We start from the raw sequence: 24953 nt of genomic DNA, 5'->3' as shown, positions 1-24953 counted from the left end.
TGTTTAATATCTCATGTGGCATCTCGAGGGCTTATTAGTTGTTTTTCAGAACTAAGGGGAGAGACCTGGGTCATTCATGTTGCTATGCTACAGCAAAAGCGATGCACACATAAAGACTGCTGCATCCATGTTGCTAGAAACATCTTCAGGAGCAGGGCAGTGGCAATGAAGACTTCTAACAGAATGCTGACCTCTAGTGGAAAATGCAACAAAAGACAAAAAGTGTCAAAAATCAACTGCAAATGGTTTGCATAAATTCCCATATTTACACCAAGTCCACAGCATGAGATAAATCTATAAACAAATAAATATTTTAATTTATTACTCTATCTCAAAGACATTGTGACAGAAATACAAGCAACAGGGTGTCTTTCAGAACATTGTGCCTTCAAGAAGAATGATCCAAAATATACAGAACAATCACGACACTGCAAAAGAATTAAAAGCAAACGTGGGAATGTCACACTCAAATATGGGCTCTGCTGCTGAAACAGTGCACTGTGTTGCAGGTAGCACAAGAAAGCTTATGTGAATTTATTAGATGCTCTGCTTTTTGTGAGTCCTTTCCAGAGGTGGGACCAAGTCGTAGGTGTCAAGTCTTTGCACTCAAACCAAATCCCAAGTCCATAACTTTATGTTTCAAGTCCTGAACAAGTCATAACACATTCTTCAGCAACTGTAATGCCCTTTTAACAACAGAGTAGTGATACATTTACAACAATTATGACATTTTGTATTTATTTGTATAGTATATGATATAGTTTTTGTTCTCCAACTATGTTTGGTGTCATTTTCTCCAAGTGGGGTTAAATAATACAACATTACTCCTTCATGGTTCTCTCCTGCAACACTTATGGATGATGTCGGACTGGTTCAAACAAAGTATACCTGGAGAACTAAGTGTCAGCTTGCTGGGAATACATGGTGTTAATGTAAGTTGATTCAGAAAAGGAAGGGAAATATATTGATTGTGGCACATTTTGTAAATAAAATATGGGCATGGGTGGATTGCTCAGGGGCACAGATATGCAAAGGGCCCCATTACCTCTCCTACATAGGAGCAAGACACACAGACTTCATGGTAGTTAGTTGTGGTCGTTATGCATCATTTGTACATTGAGTGACACTTTGCAAATAAAGGCCCGGGTGTCCCCTGAAACTTTTGGCCCCTGGGCATGTTCAGTGATCCATGCATGGGCTTGGGGGAGGCTATCACGTATTTTTCAAGTCAAGTCGACTTGCAGGTATTTTTTATTTTGGCGAGTCAAGTCTAAAGCTGACAAATTTGTCACTCAAGTCCACACCTCTGCTCAATACTGTAGCCAACACTGTTTAGACATGAATATGGAAGAACAGACTTTGCATTTATAATGTCTACAGTAATACCAGCTGAGCAAGAAAGAAACCTGGTATCTGAATAAGACTCATGTAGTGCCAGAACAGGTTAGCTCAGCAATGAGTACGATTTGGTAATCTGGCTCTTGCCTTAGCCTGGGCCTTTATTTGTACAGTTCTTTGGTGTTCAAAAACACTTCAGTTAGCCGAATATGAACAAACTGTTTTTATGCCATTGCTAGCTAGCTGGCTAACATGCAGGCTGATTTAGCAAAACAGTGTAGGCTAATGCAAATTAGCTTCTGATGGATACATAACAAGTGTTGACTTGTTTCATTCTCTCTAGCTAACACACTAGTGTCTGTAGCTGTGAAAAGTAACAGAAAATAAATGTCTGTTAAATACTTTTAAGATGACAGAGTTCGAAAACTCAAACAGCTAGTGACGGACCTCCAATATGGCTGCCCGCGGATGTGCTTTTTCCATCTGAAAACATCTTACTACCACTTTCATGCACACAAAGAGTAAGCAGTATCTCTGTTTCAGATGCTTTGTGGTAAGAGTCACTGTTGTGACCTGGTCAAGTTTTTTTGTGCTCCTGCTGTTAGCACCAATACCAGTTTAAAGTCGAGAGAGGAAGAGGAGTGTGGATCAGGAGGAGACTGAGCCCGAGTCTTCAACGTCTGTGGAGTCGTATTCGTCAGCAGACTCTGTGAGGGCAGGGTACGGCCGCGGCTGGTCCAGGTTGACGTAGGTGATATTCAGACTGATGTAGTGTTCTCCCTCTAGGCTGGACAGGATGGTGGAGACAGCCAACACCAACGTAGCAAAGCTGGGTCTCAGCTCTGGATCAGGGTCCCAGCACTGGAGCATAATGCTATACCTGGGAAAAAGAACATGGACAGAGTCTGAGTCTGAGCAAGGAGGGGATGGCCGACTCAGTCCAGTCTGACAGGGAACTTCCTATGATACACTGAGCCACTTCTTCTGTCTCTCTTCATTTGCTAACATTCATGTCTTATTCTGCATATCACTATCACACTATAACTGCAGAGATCTGTGTTTTTAATCTGTCCCAAGGCTACTGGACGTTAAAGGCCCTACACCCACTGTCCACCTACCTAGGTGTCTTTACTTATTACACCTGATGAGACTTCTCCCGCATGATTGACATCTGTCTGACCCAACAATTATTTTTCTTGCACCAGAATAAGTGAGCATAAGTGAAGACATCTCTGTGGGGTAGCAGCTACCTTACCCAGAATTTTTAGGCAGATTTTGTTACCTTTGGGCGTAGCAAGGTCAGCTGTTTCCACCTGTTTACAGTCTTTATGCTGAGATAAGTTAACCAGTCAGTTGGCTCTGGTTTCATTTAACTGTCAGTGGTATCAATCAAACTATCATCAAGAAAGCAAATAAGAATATTTCTCAAAATGTCTGACTATTTCGTTGATGTCCCGTGTTGGCATTCAACATGGGTCCATGAGTGACATTTCACCATGAACTCTTAACCCTTGTTGAGGGTACAACAAAGCCTCATGGACATGGGGTATGAATGGCTGATTTATTCTCCATCAATCTTTAAGTTGGTGGGAAGAAAACTCTGTGCAGGGGATTTATCATTAAAAAAAACATGGTGGCTTTTATTTAAGTCATACCAGTGTGTGTGTCTATGTGTGTGTGTGTGTGTGTGTGTGGTTTTGTGACAGAGGAAGTGTTCTTTTAAGTGTTTTGTAGACATATTAACTCCCAAACTGCATTGCATAACTGTGCTGGAATACCAAGTAGTGGACAATTTACGGGTTTCACACTACTGAGTGACCACTTGTACATCTCGTTATTACTACATGGACTTTGTTCTTCTGTTTCGCACTTGTACATCTGTGTTATTGTAGTATTAGTATTTATCGTAAAGCAGCTATTAATTCAGTTAAGCTTTAAGATAGATGTATGGAAACTATGCAACAGCAACTGATTTACAATTATTCCTCAGATTAATTCAACATAGTGTGCATCATCATGCTATAATTCTTACTACTTACAAAGGGTCAGGGCAATACTGAGGTTGGGGAAGCCTCCTGCCCTTCATTAAGTAATGTGTCACGTCATAAGGGTCCACCTCAGGGTAGGGGCTTGCTCCTCTGGTCAGCATCTCCCACATTAGCACACCAAAGGACCACTGTATCAGGAGAGGCAAAAGTTTCAGTACACTTATATAGACCTGAACTCCTGATCACACATATTAAGAAAAGGTTAAAAACTTATAAACAACTTTAAAGGTGTTAAATTGAGTGATTTCTGTCTCCCCTACCTGCAGAAGTTTTTGTGCATAATCCAACCAAGTGGCAATCAATGCAAAATACAGTACAATGTAGAGCAGTGTTTCCCAAACTTTTTGGATGGTGACCCCTTAAACCAAAACTATGTTAAACAAGGACTCCTCATCGTCATGTATGTATACTGTTTGTAACAATTTTAACCACTTACCCTTGTTTTATTTGAATATTTTTAAAGGCCTTAAGAGCTCAAATTATCAGGTAGTTGAGAAAGAAAATTTAAGTTTAGAAAAAATTCAAACATTTTTACAGCATAAAATGTTTGTTTTTCTGCTTTCTTATCTCGTAAATTATTTTGTGATCCCTCAAATTTACATTGCAACCCAATGGAGGTTCTCAACCCCCAAGGGGGCACTGAGGACAGGGGATCACAGTAGGCCTACATTGATTATAACCATATATTCACACAGTTTTCAGAAACATATGTTAGTGTACTGTTTAGCTGTAAAATAAGAACGTTTATGATCCAGCCACCACGTTGGACATAGCCAAACATAGCACCAAGCACTGCCCACCAGCCAGACCAACTTTCTCATTTTACAGCTATACTGAAATATGTTTCTGAAAACATTTGAGGAGAGAAATAGGCAATACAGTAACAGAATCTTGATTAATATTTGATCAGTACTGCCTAGTTGGATAGTTTGACCAAAGATCATGAGCCATGGTTGGCATGACTGACAGCTGCATTAGTGACTCCTCGGCTCTGATGTTTGTTTTCATTCAAGCGCAGTAAGGCCATTAGAAGCAAATCCAGGGGGCAGAGGAATATGATTCCTTTCACAGATAATCTGTCTCATGTGCTTTAATCACATGACACAGGATAAAGACATCATGCATTAAACACTGAATTTGACCCCTAGAAACACTGATAAGTGTCCCTCAAAACTTTGATGGATACTGCAGAGATCTCACTTATGCTGAAGTAGACATTTACTTGCTCACCACATCAGATTTGGAGGTGAATTTCTGTGTCTGCAGACTCTCAATGGCCATCCACTTCACAGGCAGCTTAGCTTTCCTGTGATCCTGGACACTGTAATACTCCTTATCAAAAACATCTCTGGCCATGCCAAAGTCAGCCACTTTGACTGTATACGACTCATCCAGCCTAAAGACAGAAAAAAGTTGTACCATGAAACATCTCCCTCCACTAAATCAAAGAGAAACTCAGGCCTAATGGCAGTGAATAAAGTGCTGATTTCCCCGCACATCTCGGTGACTCACATGCAGTTGCGCGCTGCAAGGTCTCTGTGCACAAACTTCTTCTGGGCCAAATACTCCATCCCCTTGGCAACCTGCAGCCCAAAGCCAATCAGATCCTTTACGGTAGGGTTCTAAACACATAACAAAAAAAACACTGATTTAAAACAGTTGGAAATGTACAGTTTGTTGGTTACTAAACAGATGTCTGTACATAAATCAGATGATTTATTTGCACTGTTTTAATGTTGCTGTCACACCCTCTTCTCGCAGCGTATGAAGTGCCGCAGGTCCCCGTGTTTCATGTATGGTAGCACCACTAGAGGGAGCCCTTCCTGTGGCAGGAGGATGCCCAGCAGAGACAGCACATTACTGTGGTGGAAACCCTTCATTATGATACCTTCCTTCAGAAACTGCTCCACCTCCTCCACATCTGTTATTCCTGATGACACACACACACACACACACACACACACACACACACACATTATGGACTCAAATCTAAAGGAAGAAAAATAAGTTTTAAAAGCTGCTTTTAAAGGTACTCAGGAAATATCCTAAATCCTGTGGCAATTTGTTCCACATCAGAGAAACTGAGAAGACTTTCAGGTGCACTCTTAAAGCAGATATTACTCACTGTTCAAAGACTTGACAGCACAGTGGATTTCTCTGTTGTTGTGGTCTGTGAAGTAGCCATGATAGACTGTGCCAAAATGACCTACAGGGGAAAAAAGGCAGAATGTCACAGGACTATTGCTCTTCCTTCCAGGTACGACATAGCTTACACAAGGCTCAATAACAAGTTTAGTGTTTCAGACAGAGGCAGTGGGGTTCCTTACCCTTCCCTATGATCCGGTGGTGCTGCACAATAAGCATCTCAGCAGGAATTAGAACATCCTTCACTTCCTCTAACAGCTCTGGCCTAAAACTGGAGATGGAGATCTTCTCTGCAGGCATAAGGGGAGTGAGGGTGGGATCTATGCTGCCTGCAGCGTAGCTTAGGCTCGGGAACACCACCGGTCCCACCAACGGGGTAGGAGGACTCAGAGATGCTACTGGTAAAAGTCCAGAGAGAGGGGTATATTAATGAGAGCGACGAAGGTAAGTGTGTCAAGTGCAAATTTGCTATAGACCAAATCACTGTGACGTTGTGCTTACAACAACAGTCACTTTTGGGTGGACAACTGGTTAATAATTCAAATATATGTGATATGTGATATGTGATATGTGAAATTGACAAACCTGTTTATATCTGTTGTCATTTCAAGCTGTAACTGTAACGTTTAAATATATATAGTTAAACACCGTGGTTCGAACTATGCGGACAGGAACTGCAGCAAAACTTATTTTAGCCACCTAAAGGCACACTTTGGAAAATTCATTATCTGTTTAAGTGCACACTATATTTAGAATATTTTCTCCGCTTTCACACTAACCTACCATGTCAGTTGTAGATCAGCAACTCCTGTGTTCTGCGAAGTAAAATTACTGTTTATATCAATGGAGTCTGGTGGCTTAGAGATAACGGCTCCAGTTCAACTGTTAAAAAGGACTGTCTGACAGCAAGGTAAAGCACTTTTTTTTAAGTGGGCCTTTTTTTAGGTGGCTAAAAATGAATCAATGGAGGCTCTGTTTACTCAGCACCATTTAATTTCATGTACGTGACGTGGAGGTTTTCTACTAAGAATTTATTGTAAACAAACATTGTGATTCGGTCTATACAGTACTACAGTATAATATGATAAACACTTAGCTAGACAGTCACCTCTCCTGTAGTCCCCAACAGGCGACAGATCCACATTATTAGTAATAGAGCGGTTCGCACTGTGGGCCAAACGGGTCTCTACCATGGAGGCTGAAAAAGATTTCACAACACTTTTTAATCATCAACACATGAACACATGTACATCCTTGGCCACACCAGGGATGTTCCAGTTGAAAGACTGCATAATTCATCCCTACAGCCGGTAGCCTCTGTATAAACAGGTCTGACCAAGGTCCATATGACAAAGAGGAGCCCACCTTTTTTCTTCTTCCTTAAGTGCTTCATGACAACAAAGGCCAGCACCGCCCCGGCCACCAGAGCCGCCAGGATTCCCAGAACAATGCCCACCATGTAGTGGTTGTTGACCCTTACAACTGTGCCAACATTGTGGACCTGCCCATTGATGGAGATCTAAAGAACAGAGTCCGTCATACACAGTGAATTACAATATAATAGCTTTATTATCTTTTTTCTGTTGTAACCAATGGGAAAACATACAGTACATTTATAAGTTCAAGCTATTTTTACTGAGACTGGCTGTACTGACTGTATTTAAAGAAACTCTTTGACATTTTGGTAAATGTGCTTATTAGCTTTCTTGCAGAGAGCTGAATGAGAACATCAAAACCACTCTACGTTGATCTACACTCCAACCCTCACCTATGGCCAAGAGCTTTAGGTAGAGACAGAAAGAACATGATCGCAAATACACGTGGCTGAAATGAGTTTCCTCCATAGGGTGGCTGGGCCCACCCTTAAAGGTAGGGTGAGGAGCTCAGACATCCGGAGGGAACTTGGAGCAGAGCCACTGTTTCTTCGCAACAAAAGGAGCCAGCTCAGGTGATTTGAGCATCTCATCAGGATGCCTCCTGAGCGCCTTCCTCTGAGGATATCCTGACACATCCAAATGGTAGGAAAGCCCTGGAGTATGACCAAGAATATGCTGAATAGATTATATATCTCATCTGGCTTGGGAACGCCCATGGATCCCCCAGGAGGAGCTGGACAATGTTGCTGAGGAGAGGGATGTCTGGATAGAAAACGGCTCTCATACTTGTCCAGTAAATATGAAGCTACCTGCAGCTCACTAATTAATATGTTATATTTCATTTGTTTAGTCCTCTGAGTCACTGAAGTGTAAAAATGAACATTAAAAACGTGGTTTTTCGAAGGGTTGTGTGCTGGACGCAAATTTGTGAATCCTAGGATAGCAAAGGAATAGCCTCTGATTTACGGCTGGGAGATATGGACAAAAATTCATCTCTGTATTTTCAGGCTGAATGGCGACAGACGATATATATCCCGGTATTTTCTACTAAGCGGGTTACATGTTCAGTTGCAAGCTGATCCACAGCTAAAGTCCCCTGTTATGTTTGCTGCGTGTGTTTTTCCACGACAGGGCAGGTAAAAGAAGTTTACGTATTGGAGGTGAGCTGTTGCAGTAAGAGCCTGTTGTCTGCAGCTCTTCATCAACATCTCACTGTGGCTGTTTCTGCTTTCACTTGAAGAAAAGGCACTAATAAAGTTTCGCTAACTCTGTAATAAACATATTTTAATTCCTATAGAGTCTTAAAAATAAAAGCCCCCCCTTAATTTGTTATGTAAAAACTTTTATTGTGAAGAGGCAAAATTAGGAAATGTTGAGTTTTTGAGCAGCAACTTCTAATACGGCTGATAGCGAACATGAAACAGTAATATGAATCAGATATCTAATGTAAAAACAGGACACAGGAGAGAAACTAAACTAACAAAAAAATCAATATACCACCCAGCCCTACTCTGATTGGCTTACCCTGACATTCTTAACAACCCTAACAAATCCAACTCCTCTTGCCTATACCTAATCAATTCAACCAAGGCAACGAGTACTAGCTAGTCAGAGTAAGGCGGCTCATTCCTTCGCTATCCTAGGATTTCCAAATTTGCAGACTGGACTACTTCTTGGCGAGGCACAGTGACTTCCTGGAGTCTGACAGGGAAACTATGAAAGAAGGAAAGGACATGACGTCAGTGACAACGTTCGAGGAGCCAGACTTTGGTGTCAGTTCTATTGAAGTCAAATCAGACTATAACCCATCATGTCTTTGTAGATTCATCTTTGACTTAAAAAAACCTTTCCACCAAATTAGAAAACACACATTATGTGATGCTTACTGATGGTTTTTATCTCAATGTGCACATTTGTTTTTCATGTTATTGGTCTCCAACTGACAGGCCATATCATTATATCCAGTCAGAGCTATTAAGAACTGATCTAATTATAATTGCAGTCTGGTCAGCGATAATAGACCGGACCTGCCTCATTTGTTTATGTATCCTTATCTAACATTAGCTATCTTGGACCAAACAGGGGCTTGAGACAGAGCCATGATCTGTTTGGAGACCAATAACAAGAAAAACAAACAGGCACATTTAGATATAAATGTCAGTAACCATCACGTAATATGTGTTTTTTAATCTGGTGGAAGGATTTTTCAATAAAGTTGAAACAACAAATATATGATGGATTATAAGGTGATTTGCAGTGCCCTCCCCATTAACTCAGATTGAACTGACACCAAATCTGGCCCCTTGAATGCCGTCACTGACGCCACAATCTTTCTGTCTTTTAGAGTCTGGTCCCAGTGAGGTTGCCAGGCAACCAGTGGAGCACAAATAAGAAATTGTCTAGATTAGTAAATTTTTAGAGGTGCGATCGGTGGTTATTGTTATGGACAGAACCAGACTAGCTTTTCTAAGGTAATGGAAGCCTTGAAACTATCATACAGACTTCTTACCTTCCCTTGCAACGAGAAAGCAAAGAAGCAGATTTCAAAAATGTAGTATCACTTTAAGTTTTACTGACTTTGATTGCAAAAACTAACTGTCAGAATTTCCTGAGTTTATGAATACTAGAAAATGAAAGCTTTGCAATTAATTCAGCATAATGCATCAAATATACGCTGTACGTTTGTGTAGTACATTCTAATGTTTTAGGTTATATGTTTAGGTCATTGTTTTATTGATAGTGCTTATGTCTTGTTATTTATGCCTGTGTGCCTTGTTATGTGCTTTTGACTATGGTTATATGCTTGTTCTGTGCTCATGTGCCCTTCTATGGACATGGCATCAATCCATTTTTATCTGTGCTTCTGTGTTTTTGTATGTTAATTTGTCTTTTTCTTATATACACTTACACCATCAACCTGCCAGGGACTGCAGATGAAAATTAGCCTGTATGGCTAAATCTGGCACATTTACATGACTTAAGTGATCATGTTCATTAATGTGTACTGTCCCTTTCTACATAAAATAAACATAAATATCTTTAATTAAAATATGTATAAGAATGGTTGGTGATCACTGCACCACCACGTGTGATGTGATGCTCCATCACTCAGTCAGTTAGTCATCATCAAACCTCCAGCCTGACTAACCTTCACTGGCAGTCCCTCACTGGGGATGGTCATGTTTTTGGGGATCCTGCAGGTGATCTCATTATCCAAGACTTTAGCATCACAGTCAACGCCTGCCACCGTCATAATGATGGTCATACAGGAGCTCACCAGATTCAGCTTTTGATGCTGTGCACAGAGAGATCAAATAAAGATATGAGAAGACATGAGTTATTTAAAGGTTTGCAATAAATATTACAAATCCACATTTATTTTGTCACTGATTCAAAAGCCAATATCCTCGGGGCCATCTCTTACATGTAGTGACACCTCGTCAAACCCTGGGTACAAATTCAGCACGTGTCCCTCTGTTTCAAAAGGAATGGGCTCGCCGTAGGGGTGGTAGGAAAACTCTTTGTTCCAAAGTCCCAATGCTCCGTCCATGTCGAAGGAAAGCTCTCCTTCCTCAGTCTCATCCCTGGGGAACACAGGGGAAATACACTCCATCCTCATGGGTAAGGACTTGCCTATGCACTCCTGAAACACAACAATGTAATCATACTTAAATGCTCCATCCACAGTAAAATGCAAGCATATAACATTCTAAAACTGTAGACTGACTAACAGAATAATGTTTCTGTATGTATCTACTGTATTATGATGAACAAATTACCGTTGTCACAGGTTTCAAGTGGCTCTCATTGGGTTTGAAGCGGATGATGGTGCGGTAAACGGAATCCAGGTTCTCCCCCCTGATGACAATCTTTGACCCCCTACAATTCAGACAAATGTGAGACATGGATATGTTTTCATAATGTCAGGGGGAATAAGAATTTCTGTTACAACTGACGAAGAAAAGGATGGGAAAAGGAGGAGGTCTCACTGGCCTACCTGTCAAAGCTACAGTCAGGCAGGACAGCTGTTATCCTCGGGTTTTCTTTGTAGTAAAACACCTTTGTAGTGAGGACAGGAGACTTGTCGATAAAAACACTCAGGGGGACGTCCCTCACCTCTGAGATAGGCTGGGACAGACAGATGATGGAGGACACATTGCCTTTGGGCTTTGTGACTCTGTAGAGGCAGAGGTATGTGAATTACATGCCATAACTGGTAAACTGTAGAAGATCAAAAGGCTTCATGCAACATCTCCAGCAGACAATAGTTCAGTTATGAGTCAGTCTTTGGCTGTCTGCCTTCACAGCCTGCAGTTTCCCAAACCATAATTATACTACAATCATTTTGAGGTTAGTGTGATGAAAACAGAAAAATAGATAATTCCAGACCTCTTTATAGGGCAGGGCATGTCATTGAGGGTGACCTTCCTGGTCTTCCCAGCATCCAAGTGAGGTCCAGTCACGGTGATGAGTGTGCCCCCAACACGGGGCCCATAGTTGGGCTGGATTTCTGTAATGTTGGGAATCTGGAGGGACAGTTTATTACAGTATTTTGATGGATGAGCGTGTTTGAAAAGTGGTTCCATAGATTGAATTGTGTTTTAAATTATTCATAGATTTGATGTTGTAATGAGGGTTTCAGAAGATGATAACAGTAAAGATTACCACAAATGTGAATCCTGACATTTCTGCCTTCCCGTCAATAGAGTAGCGTCCCTCCACCTTACCCTCATGCACCTCCACTGTAATGTTAACAGGTTTGGACAGCTCTGTGGCCCCAGAGCGAATCTTACACACCAGGCTGAAGAGCATGCACCACAAAACACTTGTGTCAGTAGGTCAGTGGTAAATACAGTAATTGCAACACCAGTGACAAATCTGATGAACGAAATTATTAAACTGTCGAATTTTAAACAGCATCAGGAGACAAAAGCTCCTAGTCGGCTTTCCTGCTAGAATACAGCTTTCAAGTTGAATCAATCCACTGCTTGTATCTGAGATTGTCTTTATAGAGTTAGTATGCTGGTGAATCTATCAAAGAAAAAAATACTGTAACAGATTGAACCTGGAACCAGTACAATGCCTGCATGCATACTCACTGTGTGTTATTGCTTTTGACTGGAAGCACAGTGCAAGCAGTCTGTCCCAGTCGGACCTGGTGGGTTCTAGAGGTGATGGCAGGTCTTAAGGGGGACTGGAACTCCCATCCACACACTGTTAACTCTGTTTGACCATCAGGAGGAGCAGTCCGTGGAAAGAACTGCGTCAATAAAGCAGAATATATAGTGCCACCTTGAAATGAAATGTTTTTGTTACATGCACAAAGAGATGTCTGTACCCTGGATTACAGAACAAACCTCACCCCAGTGATTCCTGGTGGGCAGGACTCGTTCCTCCAGTGGCTGTGACACTCACTCTCCCACGAGCACACCCCAGAGCACCAGCCACAGCCCATGAACTTAGGGGCAGTCAGGCACATGGCACATGTCAGGAAGTGTTGACAGCCCGGCCCTCTCTGGGGTACCTGGATCATCTGAAACAGAGATAAAATTTTAAAGGTCACATATTCAATCTTAGGCGTGTGCTGATCCATTATTAATGAAGCTATTAACATGTAAACTGATATGGGCCTCATTCAGCACAAGGCTGTTTGGCAGGTCACATTAACAGCTCCTGGTGCTGAAATGAAGTCCAATAAAATGTCCCAATCTCAGCAACACAACATAACACTCCTTACGTCCCATAAGACCCATGTGATGATCCAGTGCTAGCTTCTAATATCCACCTTGCTCCAAACTGTTAAGCAATATCAAGTTTATTGATTTCCTTTAGCCATTTACTCATTCCCAGGGTCACAAGGGTCGCAACCTATCCCACAATGCAATGGGCAGAAGGCAGGAAAACACCCTGCACAGGTCTCTAGAGCACTAGGATCAATGACAGACAATCAGTCAGAGGCCCAGCTCATTTGTAACTGTAATGTAACCTGACCTGCATGTCTTTGGTCTGTGGAAGGAAAAATGACTCCAGGAGAATCCTGCCATCAGATGACAGTAAGATCCACAGAGCCATTGAACACATTTAAATTTATATATATATATATATATATATATATGTATATATATATATATATGTATATATATATATGTATATATTAGATTGTTTTATTCTCATTTCATGTGATTGCTCTTGTACCTTGTCTCCAACCACAAAGAGAAGATACTCTGATGAGTAAACAGCAGCAGTGGACGAGACCCTCTGGCTCTCTACCAAAGAGTAATTGGCAAAGATAATAGGGCTAGATCTTGTCAATACAAGCTGCCAACAGAGACACAACATATAGTTATTAGTAATGGAGCACATACAATGGTCAAGTGAAGACAAATGGCTGTTTAAAAAAAACAAAAAACAAAAAACAGTCATCTTTTTAACCATGCTGTATACCTGCAGCAGGCGTCCAGTAGAGGTGCCAATATGGGCCACAGTCTTGTTCTCTATGGTTGTGACCAGCAGAGATGTGAGCAGGACATCTGTCATCTGTCTGTTGAAGAGGTCCACTCGGTAATAGGGTTTTGACACCATAGTAGGATGGTCTCTGCATGTGGCGTTGTTCTCCATGCTCTAGTATCAAGGCCACAGGCAGCAGAGGACATGAAAATGAGACAAGGAGGAAGAACATGAGTCAGAAAATACACTAAAAAAAGAAGAGTGAGGAGTCTGACCTTCTGTAGTGGCTTTAGTGCAGGGGTCTCCAACATTTTTAAGGCCAAGGACCCCTTAGATGAAAGTACAATGGAGCAGGGACCCTATGATGCGATGTGATGTGATACGATAAGATAGCTTGTAGGATGGCCTAACTTGCCACCTATAAACATACCCTTTCATGGTACATACAATACTAATCTATTAAAATAATAATTACTGTCAGATTCACATATTTACATATCATGTTTGTTTCTGAGGTGGATGGTATTTCAGAGTCTCTTGCTCGAAAAGGTACAAAATGATCTACTGTGGCTCCAAGAATGTACGTACACTTGAAATAATAAAACAGTGAATTGGCCAATATGTTTAAGTAGTACATAACAGTTAGCCAACCAGTTTTCAAGAAGTATTCATGGGTAACAGTTAGGCTATCATCAGTGCTGTGTACTGTAAATTAAATGTAGGCAAATTTATCTTTGCTAATACTATGCTGGATTCATGTTAATGTGTATTTTAGTACTTATTTTAACAATAATTTAAAAAAAAAGCAAAACGTAAATAAAATGATCAAACAATAATTTGGCAAGCCCCCTACAGTAACTCTGAGGACCCCCTAGAGGTCACAGACTCCATGTTGATGACCCAGACTTTATTGTATTTAAGGATTAGCAATTTCTAAGGTCAAAAACATAATTTATATTAAACATGAAAGTTTATTCTTGACCTTAGATAAAGTACTGAGACAAAAAAATCAAAACTTTAATCCCACAGCAGGTCCCCTTTTTAAAGCTTTCACAACATCACACATGCTCAGTTGTCATGATGATGGATCTGTACGAATAAGCCAGTAATTGAACCTTAAGTTGTAATTGTTTTTTTACATATTAAACCTTGACAGATCAGAGTGTGTGTTTATGTGCTCTGAAGAGTTCCACATTCTCAGAGAATAATACATTACCTTGTAAAAAAGTACAGATGTAGTAAGACAGGCCCAACTGTTTGCTTGTAAGGACGTGCTACGAGCTGCACTGGTCACCAGGTAACCATGAGAAACAAAGTCCCTGGCACGCCAGAAGCACAGGGTAAATCTGTCATGATAATATGATCATTTCATAACATAACAGGCCATGATAGATGATTGTATGTTGCATTACTGACAGAAGGATTGCCTTGGACACGGAGCAGGGTGGATCACTGTTTGATTAAAGGGAGTCTTCAGGTACACACAAGCTAATATCTTAAGGCCAAGATATTACTAGAATTACCGCCATTAGTTTATATGCCTCTGCCAACCAGTCAAAAAGCAGTTTACATCCATGTCTGCCCAGACTTACATAGCCATGACAGTGCTCATGGGAATAGGACAGACACACAGACAATGTGAAAACATAACTCATAATCCTCCTGGCAAACAGACTTGCGCTTGTATAGCGCTGTTCTAGTCGTTTGACCACTCAAAGCGCTCTCACCCTAGTTGTCACATTCACCCATTCACACATACATTTTCACATTAGTGGCTGAGGCTACTGTGCAAGGCGCCACCTGGTACTCAGTATTTATTTATACGTTCATACACAATCACGCACCAATGACAGCCACTGGGAGCAATTTGGGGTTCAGTATCTTGCCCAGGAAACCACCAACCTTACGTTTAGAGGACGGCCCGCTCCACTTCCTAAGCCACAGCTGTTCTACCTCCTGAGCCAAAGCCTCCCCAACTGTTTTCTTGGCATATAAAAATATTGGAGGAAATGCATCCTCTATCATCCTGTCTCATCATGTGAGCCCTGAGCTTAAGGAACAAACATAAACAGCATCGCTATTGCCTGAAGTCATTCACATCCAAACCCCTGAGGAGCATTAAACCTTGGTTATAATTCAGTGTCCTGAACCCTAAACCTCAAATTCCAAAAATATAGTACATTACTTGGGAAGTTTAAGGACACATACAAGGGGCTCAAAATGAGATGGCATTAGCTCAGTCCATGGAGACTTGGCTTGGTAGCTGAAGGGTCGCTGATTCAAGTCCCGGTAATGCCCACGTATTGAGTGTGGTGAACTTGAGCGGGAACTGGACCCCAAAACTGCTCCAGGGATGCCGTACTATGGGTGACACTGTGCTCCCTCCCCTTCTTTAATGTATATGTGTGGTTTGTATAAAAAAAAAGGAAACTCCATATGTACATTTCAACTGCCAATTACCTGATAGATAGATAGATAGATAGATAGATAGATAGATAGATAGATAGATAGATAGACAGACAGACATTATTCAACTGAATGATCCTCCAATGTCTAAATAATTCAATGAAGTACTAAGTAGCAGGAAAGCACAGTGTTCATGAAGCACAGATGACGCTGCTGGCGTAAACGGTATTTTGACTTGCTGAGAAATGGAAGAATCAGAATTTCAGCTTGTTGGACAATTCCACTGGCAGGTTACTCAATATACAGACCAGCAGCCAAAAGCAACAAAACAGAAGAAGCCTCAGGAGAAAGGTTCACTAGTCCAAGTAGAAAGTTCCTCTGAGGACAAATAGAAGAAAGATCATCCAAAGGAAACATTCCAGCTTAATAAAACTGTTTAACTAAACCTCTTCCAAGTTTTCATCCACTGTGAATGTAACGGCTGAAATCAAATCCAATGTTAAACAACTTGCATCACCTCAGAGTGTTGTTTCTGAGTCACAGCATTTGCTTTCTACTACTCACCATCCAAATTATGATATCATGGCTGCAATTGCAGTAATAGTAACAGTTCTGGGAATTTTACGTTGTTCTAATAACTGGCACTGACTTTGGGAATAGGAGTCTTAGCACACACACACTAGAAATTCACTCAACTGACGCAGAAAACAAGTTATACCAGCAATAAGCCCTCACTCCCACCTGTCCTCCATCTAATTTACATTCCACTGTGTGTAGGATGTCTTTTTCCAACCTTATTTTCCCATCAAAAAAGCTATTTGTATCCCTCTTTTCTTGGATTAAACAGTGAGTGCTTACTGAATGCTGATGCAAGTGGGTCTGGTTGCATTCCTCTGCCTGCTGAGTTTCAAAATGACCTTAATGGGAGCCTACTTCACAGAAATCTCTGAAAGTTTGATGGTGACAATGTGCATACAACAAGGAATTATTCCACGTCAAACAGGAAATAAAAAGGCCATATGTTTGGATAAACTCGGTCACCATCAACTGGATGACCACAAAGACTCGCGGTTGTTTTCATGTGTGTTCATGACCTACTCACATTAAATCAGCCACTTTCATCACTCTTAAAACCTCCGCCCCTTCTTGCCAAGAGTAAGATGTGAAGATCTATGTTAGATATGAAGCTAGAGCCAGCAGAAGGTTAGCTTAGCTTAACACAAAGCTGGGGGAAACAGCTAGCCTGGCTCTCCAGCTTCATATTGGTTTCACATTCATTTTACACAATAATCTTGAGACAGATGTATCTTGGAAAACACTGAGTCACACAATAACAACATGCAGCTGGAGATAAAACAAAACTATGACAGAACCTTTTTGCAGTCTGTTGAATTTCATTAGTCATGTGTGGCTCAGTCCTCATCTAGTAATCCTGCTCCTGCCAGTAGTGTCAGTAAAGTGTTGCTTTGTTTGGGGGTTTACATGATTTCATAAACTGGTTTCTCTAAAATAATCATGAGAAAACACAGGGTGAAGATATGTACTTGTCTTTACAATTTGGATCTCGAATAAGTGCTTATCTACCTGACTCATTTTCCTTGCTCGTGTACAAACAAGCAAATTACGGGTTTTCATGCAGGCACAACAAGCTCTCAGTACCCTTCGCATCTTTTCAATATTTATGTATACATTAAGACTACAGCCACAATTTACAGCTCCACGACCACATGGTAAAATTTTACCAGGCCCTGTCAGGACACCTTCACCATGAGTAAGCAAACTGTTACCCATATGAATGTGTGCCGTTTGGGGAGATACCTTGGATGTTTTTTTTAGTTTGAGTTCTCTGAAAGTGAGTGATGTATTGCATCATCTTACCCTGCAGACTCAACATATGTTCCAACTTATCAGCCCTGCATGAATTGGAAACACACAACTGAGTTTACCATTGTTCCTCACCCGCATCTTTACTACAACCATGTGGTAGTTTTTATATGCTGCAATATCATGAGCAAAATATAGAGTAAACACCACAGTTGAGCAAATCACCTCGTCTCAAGAATGCAGATCCAGACTTCCAGGGTTTGTTACATCACAAACCTTAGGAACCAATCCTGTCAACTTACTGGGTGGAGCTTTCCATAATGCTACAGCAAAACGAGGAGAAGCCAGATGTAGTTAGGTATCATGTTTTGCAAGTTAGGTTTCACTTTCACTTCAACTTGTCAGAGCTGGCGAGATGAGATACGTTTTTAGGGGCTTAATCAGTGCCCAGAGAGGGACTTTAACCCTTTGAAACCAGGGAAAATTGGGCTTGATTTCTTTTAAAAACATGGGAAAAAGGCAAAGAGCAATGAAAGAAGAAATGACCCAAAAAATTAGCAAGACATTAGGAAAAAAAATCTAAATCTATTTTTAGGCATTTCTTACAAAGTTGCTCAATGCCTTTTCCCCATGTTTTTGAATGAAATTGCACCAATTTGCTCAGGGTTCAAAGGTTTGAATATTTGCGAAAGGTGTCTGAAAGCAGCACAAGAAAAGTGATGTTGCTCCAGGTTTCAAAGGGACAAAACTGTATCTCAAAGAAAATCAAACAGGGGCTCTTTCAGTTAAGCAAAAGTGGACTTGAGATTACATTAATCACCTTGAATTTCTGTGTGTTTGTAGCTCACCTCATGTGGACAGCTCTCACAGGGCTGGAAATGGCAGAGCCCCCTGGAGAGCTGCTCTGGTCCAGACTCACAGCAGTCATCCACCCCATCTACAATTGCTTTGTTCACATTGTCCATTGGAAAAGCACACAGGGCAGAGTCGTGCTCCGTGACCCCGTTGTCATCAGTAACAGCAAAAACCCCATAGAGGATGTCATCTTCCTCCTCCGCCCCTAACTCCTCTGCCAGCTCCCTGCCTGCCTTGCCAAAATGGGCTGCCTGGACCACATTATACACCACATCTTTATAGGGTTCGCTGGCTACATTTCTCCTCCGGCGTTTCGGTTCAAATCGACACTCCAGGATCAGCTCACGATACCTCTTCATCTCCCATTCATTCCGTGGGAGACGGCCCAAGCGAGTCTGAAATGGAGATGATTCATGATCCGGGCTCTCTCTCTGAACGGAGAGGAAGTAGACAAACTCCTGAGTGAAAAAGCTGTAGACATATTCAATATGATAAGTCCTCCGCAAACCCGGGAGTACAGTCAGTCCACGCACATCATTGTAGAAACCATCTTCTGTGGCCAGTGGTCGCCGCACTGATAGAGACTTCCTTCCGTAACGCTGGGTCACGCTGTCATTGACAGTGGTGGCAACAAAGAAGTAGACAGTATGACCCTCTTCGACCATGGTGACTTTGGTACCAAGAGGGCTCGCCACACAGTCAGGACAGTAGGCGGCAGAGTTCGAATCCCTCCTGAACAAACACTTAGAAAGAGAGGGAGACTCTCCATTTGCGTTAAGTTCGTGGAAATAGCATACACCATACTGAGAACTTCCACAAGAGTATAAAGACATAAAGAGAGTATCCAACAGCAACACCTGATTGTCCGTGTCCTCCAGGAAGTTGGGGTCCTTGTCTATGTCACACAAATTGCATATCTGACACTCTGGGCTTCCCACCGGCCCAGTGCGGAGCTCCCACACCTTCTCTAAGCTTCTGTTGACAGCTTCGATCACATTCTGAGAGGCAACATACACCTCCTGGTAAAACGAATTGTTGACTATGTTCTGTATGGGGCCCTGAGCCTTGAAGAAAGGCATGGTGTAAACCACAGAGAAGTTGACAGGGCTGGGGGCAAGTGAGGGACAGTTGGCTGAGGCAAAGGCCAGCAGAGTCTGGAGCCAGACACATGTCCCCCACTTTGTGGTCCAGCGCACCATCTCCTCTCCAGGGTGCACCACACGACGATGCAGGGTTACCTCCAGGTCTGATGTTGGGACCAGAGCATTCTTAACACCAGCCGCTGATATCTGAACGAAGAGAGGAGAGTAAGTCATTAAATTATTGAGACACTTTCCCCAAAATACAAATGCAACTGAAACCACAGTGTACACAGTTCATTCTTGACCCTGATAAAAGAAATTTACTAGCTTTTTGCCAAGCTGCAACCTCCAGAGTTGAAAAATGAAGCCAACGCGGAAGTGCCAACAGGTGCAGTCCTTTGAATGGCCACTTAACACCAGCTCCAGAGGCCAGTCAATCCCCACAGACCCCCATCTTAAAATGTCCAACTGTACAGCAGTAACAAACATGTTTACAGCCTGGTAAAAAAAACGTTTTGGCCTCTATAGCTAACTTCCCCCTTTATGACAACTGTGCAGGGGGTGAATATTCAAATAATTTACCATTTACATTTTATTGAGGCTTAAAGTTACGTACCATAAAACTTAAATTAAAAGACATTAAACACCCAGTCCCTTTTACTAGCCCGGTATGGCTACACATTTTGACAAATATACACCTTGCTCAATTAAACGTCAGGTCTGGTTGCCAAGTAATTCATAGTTTTTACAGATGTTCTTTGCATGTATAAAACTGGGTTGTTGGCTACCTCAAATTATGTGTTCATTACTTAATTACCCTGTAAGTTATTCTTATTCCTTTAGTCCGTGAGGGTCCTTAGATCAAAAGAATCAAAAGGGTTTCTCATAAAAGTTAATCCAAGTTGTGAGTATTGATTTAACAGAATAAAGTGGTGTCGTGTTGGTATGCAGATACCGCAATTCTCAAGTGTTATATCTCTCTCCCTCTATGATGCTGTGTCTGTCGGAGCTAGACCAAATGAATGATTCATAATTGATTTGTTATCTGAAGCCTAATTTTATACAAGTAATATTCATACTGGCTTAAATAAACCATTCACTTTGCAATCTTTGCCAAGCAACAGTTTTGTGTGAAAGAAATTTAAAGCCAGTCCCATGTAGACTAATATAAGTAAAATGTATTATAGGCCCATTGATTTCAGTGATTTAAGCAAATAATAACCCGGGCTATTAATTGAAGTTTTACGGTGAAATTACGGGCAGGCTCTTCTGAGTGACAGGCTGTCTGCTGATAGTGTCCTTAGCTTCTCAGTCAGATCCATCGCTTGCTCCTCAACAGCTCTACCCTCTCCTCTAACGATGTTCACTTCAGGCTCCTAAAAAACAAAGATGGCGACAGCCAAAAAGCCGAACTCGAGGCTTCAAAACAGGATTATTATAAAAATAATTATTTTATACAGTCTGTGCTTTTTACATAACTGTCAACCTCATCTTGTGGTCTTCCAAGGTAAAGGAATTTATTTCAAATGCTGAAAAGTGAACCCTAAGGTTTCTTTTTCTTTCACTGACTGAAACAAATGACTGAAAAAATTAATTCATTCAGAACTGATCATTATATCAGTTGTCATCAGTAATACTAAGCCTCCTGCTAACTATAAAATCATAAATGGTGACCTGTTACAAAAAAAAACTGTTTCATGGAAGTGAAGCTCAGCATAAGTTAATTCAGGAAGACTATATTTATGCTTCATTCATTCACAGTTATTGCCAATCAGCCAATCAGCTGATTATGGACATTTACAATCTCTATCAGCCACTGATGTTGCTACTGTCAAGCTTTAAATCTGTTCTCCTCTCTGTAGCAGCCAGCCCATCAAAGGTCCACTCCTCATCACATCCAAATCCCCAGCATCCTCCACATCTCACCACCACCACCACAAGTGTCTAGACTCCACAGGGAGGTTCCCCATTCTACTGCGGCTTCACCATCCCCCTTAAAATATGACATCACGAGGGGTCTTATTGCCAAAGACTATTCACATTTCTCATACTTCTGTGCACATGTAATGTGTGCATTATTTGTAACCGATTAAAGTTAAAATCAGTGTCAGTCTGCTTAACTATGTTTTGCACTGAAGCCAAACAGAAGATTTGAGGTGACAAATATCATCATCTTGGTTGAGCCAGATGATGATAAAAGTACTTGTGGTCATAAAGATAAAAGCTTCCTCTGACTCACCACAAACACAGAGAGGAAAGGTTTACATAACCAAACAAAGAGCTGTGTTGGTCAGCATAGTGGACAGTGTATAAAACTATTTTTATTGTGACTTCCTGCACAACTCATTCATATCTGTCTGGACATGTTTACTGTAGTTAATCCAACATCCTATCTGTTTTTCTCCCGTTGTGAGTCATGTTCCTTTATGCGGAGAAGTGGTAGAAACAAAGCAAGTTAAAGTAAAGTACCAAAACTGAGCATTTTTCTTTGGCTCATCTTGATCTTCAATTTCCTAACAACCAACCAGACGGAACCATGTTTCAAACTCTGAGCCTTGTCTTCATTCTGAACAGACGTTGCTGGGTGGATCATTAACTAGAGACATCACGGTGAGGCTGTATTCAAAAACCCCGGCCTCTCTACTTTGGATTCCTGTCACAACCACTACGTGCCTTCCAGGGGGAAAGATGTGCACGGGCTGATGGTCATAAGACGACATGCGCCTTTTTAAGCCCCAAGTGGAGAAAGAACGGCTCGTGCACTCGTGCCACAGAATTTCATCAGCTCTGATTTTTAATTAAGCAGCAGAGAAACTTCATTTTGACCAAAATTCTTACAAGAAAACAGCACTTCTTTTTGCAATAAGCAGTCATACGGAAAAGTTTGAAGTCAAGTACGGTGTCTTTACATTAATAATTCATGGAATCCCACTAATGTGGTGTTACATTTTAACATGTGCCGCTCCATGTGAAACTGAGGTTAAGGTTCGAGGACATGGGCATACATAGTAATGGCACTGATTGACTTTCTTCATGTTCATGGTTAATAAAGCAAATGGTTGAAATTGAGTTTCCATTCATGTACTATAGTGCTATTTACAGATCGGTCAGCATGCAGGTCTTGGCTGAAGGCTGCAACAATGTATTTCCCTCACTGATGAATAAAAGAGGCAGGATTTGGATTTATGGTCAGTGTGTGAAATGTACCTTTTCTGACACAAAGTTGTTTTTACTGTAATTTACTTACAACAATGACCTGTGAGATAACAATGAGAGGGGTGCAGACATCGCATTGGCTGGGCAATGTATCAATAATATATCGATGCTGTAATATGAGACTAGATATCGAAAGGTTGCATCACAGTAAAGTGATGCAATTTTCTGAACTTACCGGACTGTTTCAGCTGTTCAATTATTTGCTTTTTCCAACTTAGTCATCATGTCCACAATACTGATGATTATTTCTCATAAATTGTGTTAATATTTTTTTCAAGGACAAAAAGTATTTTTAATTTTTTTAATATTTGATTTCCTCCTTATCGCCCAGCCTTAATATGCACCAGCTTTGTAAGTGCCTTGCTCACAGGCACAGATCCAGGGGCAGTTAATTAGAGAAAGAAAGAGCACCTCTCTTTCATCAATCACTTGCACAGATATCCACGGGGATTTCAGGAGGCAAGCTGCTGTGCAACAATCAATGGCCCAAACCTATTGGACCCCAAGGACACAGGTATCGATTCAGTGGCAGGGAATGCATTCCTAAACAGTACAGTACCGCCAAAATCCACCAGCTCTGCGTTTACTTTATTTTGATACATTCAGGTATGGATGACTTGAGTTTATTCTTCATAAAACAATGTGAGATTAATCCAAGTGGTCACATCAACATGGCACCCAAATCAATTCTGAAAACTGCACAGAAGCAGAATCATTTTTTGACAGTGCTTATTACTTCCATATTCATGTTCCTCTTTCTTATCCAAACTTAGCCTGAAGTTCAGAGAAATCATGCCAGTAAAGTCTGGCTCCATTCCACATGTAAAATGGCATTGAAATACAACGCACAAAACAAAACTCTGCTCTGTGAGCTCTATGAATGGTTATAATCTGGTACTAATATGTACACAAAGTACATTTAATTGCAAGTGCACATTTTATAACATAAGTCTCAAATTATAAATGGAACAGTATATGCACACCCCCTACGTCATCAGTGTTCACAACTTTTACACTCATCTTCACACACACACACACACACACACACACACAACATACCACCGTTTTAACACCTCAGACTATATTACAATAAAAACTCCTGTTTAAAACCACTAAGACTGATTTAAATTCCATAAGTGATAGACAGTAATATGTTTAAATTGACTTTAACACGCTTTATTACAACCATTATCTCCTGTTTTAGTATCACTGTCACAGCCTGCAGCTGTAAATGTTATGACAGGCTTACCTGTTGTGTACTGTCCTGTTCAGGGAAGCAGCCACTGCCAGGTTTGCTCCTTGTCTTACTGCAGAACAGCGCGGGGATGACTCTCTTTACTCGGGTATATTCAAGATTTCACCATCAAGCTAGACTGATGTTTTAATAAAAGTTAAAGCCTGGTCATCCTTACAAAGAGCTGGTACATCTGACGCGTGTTTGTTTCGGGTTTAACTTCAGCTCTGTGTGTCTGAGTCGTTGCTCTGTGCCTCTCAGCGGTGCTCCGTCTCGCTCCTCCCCTCCTCACTCTGACACCAGCGGCAAAACCAATTAATCCCCATTGATGTGCCCACGTACGATGTCATAACATGATGCATGCCAGTGTGTGGTTTAGCACTAACTTGCCGTTACATGTTTGTTACATAGTGCACATTTATCCCCTGATCCATTATTATTCCTCATTAAAACAGAGCATCAGAGACACATGTTCCAATACACTTTGCTTACAGGCTGTTTAGCCAACACACCAACATGTCTACGGGTCTTATGTATGTCCCCAGATACTCATGATGGTACACTGTGGAAAGAAAATTCTAAAATATACAGTGTTGAGTTACATATGACTAGCCACAGGAAATACAATGAGAAAATAAATGCAGGCCCAATAAAAATCAGTTACAGCTCCTCATATTTTAGAAAAGTAATCAAATGTATTATTGTAGTAGATATATTGTGAGATATGTTGTAATAATCATAACTTTATCTGTGCAGCACTTTTCGAGCTGAAAGAACAAAGTGTTGTCCAATGTGCAGAAAACACAAAACAAAAGTGACACCAATAAAACATAAGTGATGGCACTGCACTAAAGTTACAACACTTTGGTATGATATGTGTAACACACTCACTGAAGTTATGGACACACCAATTCCGTTAGATCCAGGACTTTTTCTCCTGGGAAATGTTAGAAATTTGAAACTAAATCAAAGCTCAAGGAAA

At 41.1% G+C, this 24953-nt stretch overlaps 1 protein-coding gene across 2 annotated transcripts; it reads right to left on the bottom strand.

Annotated features, from left to right (window-relative positions):
- Positions 1-295: 295 nt before the first annotated feature.
- mst1rb (macrophage stimulating 1 receptor b) lies at positions 296-24219 on the bottom strand. 2 transcript variants are annotated; one of them, XM_033625644.2, is made up of 21 exons: positions 23987-24219; positions 18433-19728; positions 13352-13528; positions 13103-13225; positions 12270-12440; positions 12007-12167; positions 11573-11708; positions 11297-11433; positions 10905-11084; positions 10687-10786; positions 10332-10550; positions 10056-10202; positions 6897-7050; positions 6640-6729; positions 5714-5929; positions 5512-5592; positions 5135-5316; positions 4899-5008; positions 4617-4782; positions 3378-3514; positions 296-2218 (listed from the first exon to the last, which is right to left on the bottom strand). In XM_033625644.2, exons 2-21 carry the CDS (start codon positions 19636-19638, stop codon positions 1987-1989), a joined length of 4125 nt encoding a protein of 1374 aa, XP_033481535.2. In that variant the 5' UTR covers positions 19639-19728; positions 23987-24219; the 3' UTR covers positions 296-1986. The 2 variants fall into 2 exon arrangements, with proteins under 2 accessions (XP_033481535.2, XP_033481538.2); XM_033625647.2 differs by having other exon boundaries at positions 5714-5926.
- Positions 24220-24953: the final 734 nt, after the last annotated feature.

The sequence above is a fragment of the Epinephelus lanceolatus genome, chromosome 1 (assembly GCF_041903045.1).
Source record: "Epinephelus lanceolatus isolate andai-2023 chromosome 1, ASM4190304v1, whole genome shotgun sequence".
NCBI classification, from domain to species: Eukaryota; Metazoa; Chordata; class Actinopteri; order Perciformes; family Serranidae; genus Epinephelus; species Epinephelus lanceolatus.
The sequence above is the reverse complement of the archived record's forward strand: the minus strand, read 5'-3'. Positions and strand labels throughout refer to the sequence as shown.

Bases quoted from the DNA above. Each gene is read 5' to 3' on its own strand.
- mst1rb (XM_033625644.2), bottom strand. From the start codon at position 19,638: ATGGTGCGCTGGACCACAAAGTGGGGGACATGTGTCTGGCTCCAGACT. The intron at 7,051-10,055 runs GTTAGTCAGGCT...TCTGTTCTTTAG, and splicing joins GTGAGGGACTGCCAGTGAAG to ATCTCCATCAATGGGCAGGT. The intron at 5,317-5,511 runs GTGAGTAATATC...GTGTGTCATCAG, and splicing joins TGCTGTCAAGTCTTTGAACA to GAATAACAGATGTGGAGGAG.